Consider the following 9,587-nt stretch of genomic DNA (forward strand, 5'->3'; position numbering starts at 1 on the left):
CACTAAAGAGGCCTTTCTACTGACTCTGAAAAACACCAAAAGAAAGATGCCCAGGGTACCTGATCATCTGCGTGAATGTGCCTTAGGCGCTAAAGGGAGACAGGACGGACAGCTGATCATCCTCGCAGTGGCAGACCACGTGTAACAACACCTGCACAGGATCGGTACATCCGAACATCACACCTGCGGGACAGGTACAGGATGGCAACAACAACTGCCCGAGTTACACCAGGAAAGCACAATCCCTCCATCAGTGCTCAGACTGTCCACAATAGGCTGAGAGAGGCTGGAATGAGGGCTTGTAGGCCTGTTGTAAGGCAGGTCCTCACCAGACATCACCGGCAAAAACACACCGTCGCTGGACCAGACAGGATTGGCAAAAAGTGCTCTTCACTGACGAGTCGCAGTTTTGTCTCACCAGGGGTGATGGTCGGATTCGCGTTTATCGTCGAAGGAATGAGCGTTACATCGAGGCCTGTACTCTGGAGCGGGAGGGCCCATCATGGTCTGGGGAGGTGCGTCACAGCATCATCGGACTGAGCTTGTCGTCATTGCAGGCAATCTCAATGCTGTGCGTTACAGAGAAGACATCCTCCTCCCTCATGTGGTACCCTTCCTGCAGGCTCATCCTGACATGACCCTCCAGCATGACAATGCCACCAGCCATACTGCTCGTTCTGTGCATGATTTACTGCAAGACAGGAATGTCAGTGTTCTGCCATGGCCAGCGAAGAGCCCGGATCTCAATCCCATTGAGCACGTCTGGGACCTGTTGAATCGGAGGGTGAGGGCTAGGGCCATTCAGAAATGTCCGGGAACTTGCAGGTGCCTTGGTGGAAGAGTGGGGTAACATCTCACAGCAAGAAATGGCAAATCTGGTGCAGTCCATGAGAAGGAGATGCACTGCAGTACTTAATGCAGCTGGTGGCCACACCAGATACTGACTGTTACTTTTGACCCCCCATTTGTTCAGGAACACATTATTCCATTTCTGTTAGTCACATGTCTGTGGAACCTGTTCAGTTTATGTCTCAGTTGTTGAATCTTGTTATGTTCATACAAATATTTACACATGCTAAGTTTGCTGAAAATAAACGCGGTTGACAGTGAGAGGACGTTTCATTTTTTTGCTGAGTTTAGAACCTTTTTTAATGGTTCTTTATAGCACCATACCTGTTCCATTTAGAACCTTATGAGCATGGTTCTTTATAGAACCTTCAAAAACATGTTATATATATATAGCACCAAAAAGGGATTCACTGTGGTTACAAGTCAAATAGCCCTTATTTGGCATTATACCGAACCATTTGTTTTTTGTGAATACATTTACATTACATTTACATTACATTTAAGTCATTTAGCAGACGCTCTTATCCAGAGCGACTTACAAGTTGGATATTCAGTGCATTCGGAAAGTATTCAGATCCCTTGACTTTTTCCACTTTGTTACATTACAACCTTATTCTAAAAATGGATGAAATTGTTTTTCCCCCTCAATCTAAACACAATACCCCATAATGACAAAGCAAAAACTCTTTTGAAATGTTTGCAAATGTATATAAAGAAAAAAACTGAAATATCACAATTACATAAGTATTCAGACCCTTTCCTCAGTTGGAGCACCTTTGGCAGCGATTACAGCCTCGAGTATTTTGGGGTTTATGGTAAAGTTATTTTTAAAAATCTAACACGGCGGTTGCATTAAGAACCAGTGTATCTTTCATTTGCCATACAACAAGTATTTTTATGTAAAGTTTATGATGAGTTCTTTGGTCAGATTAGGTGAGTGTCCAAAATATCTCTGGAGATTCTGGTGAATCGATGCTACGTATTCACAATGTATAATCAGGATTTGTAGCTCTAAATATGCACATTTTCGAACAAAACATAAGTGTATTGTATAACCTGATGTTATAAGACTGTCATCTGATGAAGTTGTTCAAGGTTAGTGATTAATTTTATCTCTATTCTGTCGGTTTTGTGCAAGCTATTTTGGCGGGGAGTAAATTGCGTTGTGTGTTTGGCTACTGTAGTGAGCTAATAGAAATATATATTGTGTTTTCGCTGTAAAACACTTTAAAAAAATCGGAAATATTGGCTGGATTCACAAGATGTTTATCTTTCATTTGCTGTACACCATGTAATTTTCATAAATGTTTTATGATGAGTATTTATGTATTTCACGTTGCTCTCTGTAATTATTCTGGCTGCTTTGGTGCTATTTGTGTTGGTAGCTGCAATGTAAAACTATGATTTATACCTCAAATATGCACATTTTTCGAACAAAACATAAATGTATTGTATAACATGTTATAAGACTGTCATCTGATGAAGTTGTTTCTTGGTTAGTGACTAATTATATCTCTATTTGGTCGGTTTTGTGATAGCTACCTATGCGGTAGAAACATGGTGAAAATATGCGGTTGAGTCTTTGGCTATTGTGGTTAGCTAATAGAAATACATATTGTGTTTTCGCTGTAAAACATTTTAAAAATTGGAAATGATGGCTGGATTCACAAGATGTTTATCTTTCATTTGCTGTATTGGACGTGTGATTTCATGAAAATTATATTATATGATATCCCTGTCCCGTTAGGCTAGGCTATGCTAGTCAGCTTTTTTGATGAGGAGGATCCCGGATCCGGGAGAGAGAAGTGGTAGAGGATAACACTACAAGCTTGGCACACCAGTATCTGGGGAGTTTCTTCCAATCTTCTCTGCAGATCCTTTCAAGCTCTGTCAGGTTGGATGGGGAGCATTGTTGCACAACTGTTTTCAGGTCTCTACAGAGATGTTCGATCAGGTTCAACTCCGGGCTCTGGCTGGGCCACTCAAGGACATTCAGAAACTTGTCCCGAAGCCACTCCTGCGTTGTCTTGTCTGTGTGCTTAGGGTCATTGTCCTGTTGGAAGGTGAAGCTTCGCCCCAGTCTGAGGTTCTGAGCACTCTGGAGCAGGTTTTCATCAAGGATCTCTCTACACTTACCCGCCAAATTGTGCAGTCAACAAAACTCATAAATAGTATTATAAATCTTCACTTACCTTTGATGATCTTCGTCAGAATGCACTCCCAGGACTCCCACAAGAAATGTTTGTTTTGTTTGGTAATGTCCATCATTTATGTCCAAATAAATATTTTTGTTAGCGTGTTTGGTAAACAAATCCAAAGTCAGGAAGCGCGTTCACTAAAAGCAGACGAAATGTCAAAAAGTTTCGTAACATTCAGTAGAAACATGTCAAACGATGTACTGAATCAATCTTTAGAATGTTTTTAACATAAATCTTGAATAACGTTTCAACCGGAGAATACCATTGACTTCAGATGTGGGATGGAACAGAGCTCCCTCTCATGTCAACGCGCTTGGTCAGAGCATGGTCACCTCATGGCAGACCTGACTAATTTCTGTCTCCTTCGGCCCCACTTCACAGTAGAGGCATCAGACAAGGTTCTACAGACTGTTGCCATCTAGTGGAAGCCGTAGGAAGTGCAAACAGATCCATATCCCACTGTGTATTCAATAGGGGCTGGGTTGAAAATCGACCAACCTCAGATTTCCCACTTCCTGTTTGGATTTCTTCTCAGGTTTTTGCCTGCCATATGAGTTCTGTTATACTCACATACATCATTCAAACAGTTTTAGAATCTTCAGAGTGTTTTCTAATACTAATAATAATATGCATATATTAGCAACTGCGACTGAGGAGCAGGCAGTTTACTATGGGCACCTCTGGGCACCTTTCATCCAAGCTACTCAATACTGCCCCTGCAGCCATAAGAAGAAGAACAAAACTAACCGTGAAGCTATACAAATGAGTGCTGAACAGGCAACTACACATAGACAAAAACCCACCAATACCCAAGGGAAAATGGCAACCTAAATATGGTCCCCAATCAGAGACAACGATAAACAGCTGCCTCTGATTGGGAACCATAATAAGGCCACCATAGACATACAAATACCTAGACCTACTAAACCCCTAGACTTACAAAAACCCTAGACAATACAAAACAAGCATACCCACCCTCGTCACACCCTGACCTAACCAAAATAATAAAGAAAACAGAGATAACTAAGGTCAGGGCGTGACAGAGACCTTATATAGACAGGTGTGTGCCTTTCCAAATCATTTCCAATCAATTGAATTTACCACAGGTGGACTCCAATCAAGTTATCGAAACATCTCAAGGATGATCAATGGAAACAGGATGCACTTGAGCTCAATTTCGAGTCTTATAGCAAAGGGTTTGAATACGTATGAAAATAAGTTATATCTGTTTGTTTTTTTAAGTAAATTTACAAACATTTCTAAACACTTGTTTTCGCTTTGTCATTATGGGTTATTGTGTGTGGATTGATGAGGAAAACTTTATTTCATACATTTTAGAAAAAAGGCTGTAATGTGGAAAAAGTCAAGGGGTCTGAATATTTTTCCGAATGCACTGTATATCGACTGTGTGTGAGTACAGAGGTTGTCTATCCACTGTGTGTGGGTAGAGCGGTTGTATATCCACTGTGTGTGAGTAGAGAGGTTGTCTATCCACTGTGTGTGTATAGGGAGGTTGTCTATCCACTGTGTGTGTATAGGGAGGTTGTCTATCCACTGTGTGTATAGGGAGGTAGTATATCCACTGTGTGTGTGTATAGGGAGGTTGTCTATCCACTGTGTGTGTATAGGGAGGTTGTCTATCCACTGTGTGTGTATAGGGAGGTAGTATATCCACTGTGTGTGAGTAGAGAGGTTGTATACTGTGCGTGGCGTTGAGGGCCATTGTTCGGTTTCTTTCCTGTATTTTCAAAGCCAGATCCAGCCGTGGTTCTAATAACTGAATGATCTACTGTGTTATTACACCGGCCACCATGGGTAATGCAATAACACAGGATGCCTGGAGAACAGAAAAGTGTGAGCGAAAAGTGGGAAACGTCCACATCTTATTCACCAGATGCATCTCTCTCCTCAGTCTTCACACAGCCAGACAGAATAGCCGTGAGCCCAGCCCTACTATCTGCAAACACAGCAATGTCTTGCCTCAGGAAGTACCCAGGCATTCTCTCCTTCATAATAAATCTGGAGCCAGCTTTCACATTTTAATAACTTAACATTCATATGTCAGCAATATAAAGAGCCATCAAACAGCAACACACACACAAAACACATACACCTGAGGTACAGTATCCGCAGCTAAACTAACTAAACAATAGTGATTGAGACTTGAAATAATCACTGAAGACCGCCATGCAGTGCAACATTTTAGTCTGCCTTAAAGGCGCTGCATGGTCAATCTGACATCTGCATTCATACTAATTGCGCTTCACGGAGCAGCGTACAGCTGTTGTGAAGGAAGTTGTCAAGGAAATGAATTTGTGTTTATACAAACCGCCCCCACCTACCAACAACCAATCATGTCAATGCGGAGCTATACGGAGCCCTCTGCATTGTTAAAACATTTGGGAGGCGCAAGGCAATGCGGTACGGAGCTCAATTTGGCCTCTGCATGCCTCCGGAGGCGCCTCAATTGTGTCTCACCCTCTATACAGAGCCTCCGATCACATTTTCGGATCAAGCATAAATTGGCCTGGCGTAAACTTTAAACTGTATACCAACACATTGTATAACTAAACAATCCCCAAGACCGCCTTAAGACGGTGTACTAGCAGGCCACTTTAACGTTCCTACTGGGTCTGTCAATAGGCTGTATATTAGCAGGGTAATTACCCTTAAATTATATATGTCTTTATAATGCCTCTCCCACATATTCCACAGCCACATTCCACAAACTCTGGCCTGTACTCAGTCTTCTCAGTGCCAGATGTCACCAATGAGAGAGGTCACAGATCCAATAAAGACCCACACAAAGGGCCTTTTTTCAGCAGGCAATGACAGGGGCAGCACTCAGAGGTCAGCAGAGGGCCTGGAGGTAGTACTGTTGGTACTGATAGTGATGACTGTCTGGACATGTAATGACAATGAGTAGAGGCTGACTTAGTTCACCCTGCAATCTCCCGCAAGTCTAGAGACAGAACTACAACCATGCTAAACCTCAACCCAAAAACTAACCTCTCCCAAACCTTGACCTATAATCTTAATCCAGAAATGAGGGTAATCCTGTAGCCTAAGTAGCCTAATTCCTGAAAATCCTTGGAATTCCACAGTAAATCCTGAACATATTTGGAAATTCCAAAGTGTTTTCCACAATCTAACCCTGAAGCCTACAAGTGTGTGTCAGGGTTGGTGACAATTCTAATTGGTGTCAACTCAGGATTTTTTTCTTTCTTTTTTACATAAATAAATATATTTTTTGTTTATTGAGATGTCATTGAAAATAGACAACCTGTGTGACAGTTCTAACCGTGTGTGGTTTCAAGAGACCTCATCTCCAACCGCAGTTTAGGTTCGTGTTTACTCAGCATTACTTAGCCACACAGTGTGTGAGACCCACACACAGGACACAGACACAGACACACACACACACACACACACACACACACACACACACACACACACACACACACACACACACACACACACACACACACACACACACACACACACACACACACACACACACACCACACACACACACACACACACACACACACACACACACACCACCAACACACACACACACACACACACACACCACACTGACCACCAAACACAACCCCAGCACACAAACTGTCTTCCTGATCCCTGTATAGTTAGCTCAGCTGTCTATTAACCCTTTACACTCATACCCATATACGGGTTGAAAGTTGCAGATTTGGACACTGATAAGTGCCTAAATTGGAATGCAGTGGCTGTATAGTAACATGCTAAAAATGACGTCAGAGCTCAGGGTCTCCGCTTCACTGGTCTGTATGAGTTTTGACTGATAGACATTCTGAACTTGAGCCCCTCACGCGACAAGAAGTTGCACCATCCCTCCCGATAATTGTGCAACTTTTTGGTTTTCTGAGTGAGGGAATTGCTGTAAATTATGAGGACTAGATGTATTTTGAAAGATGAGACATTGAGGATTATAATAAATACCGCTTTGATGTCATACAAGCAAGTCAAACACTCGTGAGTCCAAAAGTGCACTTCACATTTCCATATCATAAAACTCATGTAATATACAGTGTCAACGTTTATGATCACTCAGTTACAAGACGACATGACGTCATACGCTGGGTTGTCCTGTATTGTGAAGAAAATTTGCCACGGACCACGCATCTGAATGCCCTCATGACTCCATTCTATGCGTACCAAAATTACCATCTGCTTCTCCGAATTGCCTTGTGAATATTCATATCATGTTACTGAATGTATAGTCAATGTAAATGCACATAACATTACTCCAAACTGTTCCCCTTTACACTGAATAAAAATATAAACACGACATGTAAATTGTTGGTCCCATGTTTCATGATCTGAAATAAAAGATCCCAGAAGTGTTCCATATTCACAAAAAGCATATTTCTCTCATATTCTATGGACACATTTGTTTACATCCCTGTTAGTAAGCATTTCTCTTTTGAAAAGATAATCTATCCACCTGACAGGTGTGGCACATCAAGAAGCTGATTAAACAGCATGATCATTACACAGGTGCACCTTGAGTGCTGGGCCACTCTAAAATGTGCAGTATTGTCACACAACACAATGCCACAGATGTTTTGAGGAGCGTGCATTTGGCATGCAGACTCCAGGACTGTCCACCAAAGCTGTTGCCAGAGAATTGAATGTTCATTTCTCTACCATAAGCCACCTCCAACGTTGTTTTAGAGAATTTGGCAGTACGTCCAACTGGCCTTACAATCGCAGACCACATGTAACCACGCCAGCCCAGGACCTCCACATCCAGATGATCGACGCCCCCTACCGTTTTTTAAGGTATCTGTGACAAACAGATGCATATCTGTATTCCCAGTCATGTGAAATCCATAGATTAGGGTCTAATGAATTTATTTCAATTGACTGATTTCCTTATATGAACTATAACTCAGTAAAATCTTCGAAATTGTTGCATGTTGCGTTTATATTTTTGTTAAGTGTAATTGCTACCATTGTTATGCATTTCCATATTTCTTCTGCAAAATACATTTAAATTTAGCCCTATCCATATAGGCCAATTCCCACGAGTGTAAGGAGTTAACTCTGTTTGATACCCATGGAGCCAAAGATAATAAAGAGTTTCCTTAACAAACACTGAAAGAGGAAATTCACAGGATAGTGTGTGTGTTTGTGTGTGTGTGTTTGAGTGTTTTTCTGTTCCATCTGTGTGGTCCAAAACACTGTCAAAAATATCAATCCTTGCCCTATTTCCATCAGAGATATAGAGGACACATTCACATCCTGTGAACATAGCTAAACTAAATTATCAAAGATAAATATCTGTGCTTTTCTAGGATAGTCCTACAAACCATGATTATAAAATAATATGCTGTGTGCCCATCATAATCTACAAACGGATTTGGAAGAAGATCTTCCAATTAAAATGCAATTTTCTAATTGTCTCCATAATGAAGTCTAGTGCGCTATGTCCCTTGGATAATGCCATGTTAAGTGTTTCTCCCTTGAAAAGAAAACTTTCCGTCCATCATGAAAAATAAAAATCTAGAATAAATCCAGGCTTTTAATTATTAGGCCCTATGTTTGTCACAAATATAACTAGACTAGTCTACATTCTAAGCGTTCCAGCTGTGCCACGAAAAGCAGGGCTGGATTAAAAAAGCATAGGTATTTTAAAGGGGCTTAGATATTTTTTGATGAGCCTAATATTAAACACGTAATTTAACTGTGAAAATGTTTTCTCTGCCTCAAGGGCCCCCTTACGGGCTTAGGCCCTGGGGCTTCAGCCCCTGTAAACCCCGGCAATAATCTGGCCCTGCCTAAATGCACCATATAAAACCATAAAGCCAGCAAAGGGAGCAGAGCCTTTCACGTTTAATATAGAAGTAACCTATGTCAATCATAATATGTTGTTTGGTTTTGCATTGATTACCATTTAACAAAACAATCTGAAGTCCAACTTACCTCGGTTTGACAGAGCGCTATGGCCAGCAATAGGAGGAAGGGGACACTTTGCAACATCTGGGAAGACAGAGGCAAGGAAGAGAAAAATATGAAAATATACGAAAGTTTAAAAACGCGTGTTATTGGTTAATGTCAAGTAAAATTGTCAAAGAAATAAAGAGCAATATTACAAAATTACCATTTTGAAAAGCGGCTCTGTTCAGACGTCTGTAGCGAGGAGGAGGTGGGCGCAGAATGTATCGGTAACCGAGGCGAACGAGAGGTCTGTGATTTCAGGAAATTTGAGGAGCGCTGAGGAATTCCTGGTCTAGAGTCTTGCCCCCGATATGGCGTGACCAATGAAAATCTCCGGAGCGCAGGAACGTTATGGAGCGTTCATGTATTAGTCGGAACTACGAAACTCAGAAATGTCCTACTTGCTAAATGGTTGTACCCAGTGGACATACAACGTGACGAAGACGTATTTATTGGTTGAAATATGGTCGGGACTTCTTATAACCAGATCACAAGCAGATTAAGATGTATTTTACATGATTTTTATTTCCCCTGTCTTATTTCGGCTGATATCTAGTT

General features: G+C 41.4%; 1 protein-coding gene across 1 annotated transcript in view; it reads right to left on the minus strand.

The window, feature by feature from the left end:
- Window positions 1–9,328, minus strand: part of LOC111959815 (follistatin-related protein 1) — a 52,002-nt gene extending 42,674 nt beyond the window's left edge. Inside the window, exons 1-2 of the mRNA XM_023981614.2 lie at window positions 9,193–9,328; window positions 9,015–9,071 (exon numbers count right to left, since the gene is read on the minus strand). Coding sequence (XP_023837382.1) covers window positions 9,015–9,071; window positions 9,193–9,195 — 60 coding nt within the window. The 5' untranslated portion in view covers window positions 9,196–9,328. The remainder of the gene's footprint in view (window positions 1–9,014; window positions 9,072–9,192) is intronic.
- Between the last annotated feature and the right edge of the window lie 259 nt (window positions 9,329–9,587).

This window comes from Salvelinus sp. IW2-2015, linkage group LG36 (assembly GCF_002910315.2).
Source record: "Salvelinus sp. IW2-2015 linkage group LG36, ASM291031v2, whole genome shotgun sequence".
NCBI classification, from domain to species: Eukaryota; Metazoa; Chordata; class Actinopteri; order Salmoniformes; family Salmonidae; genus Salvelinus; species Salvelinus sp. IW2-2015.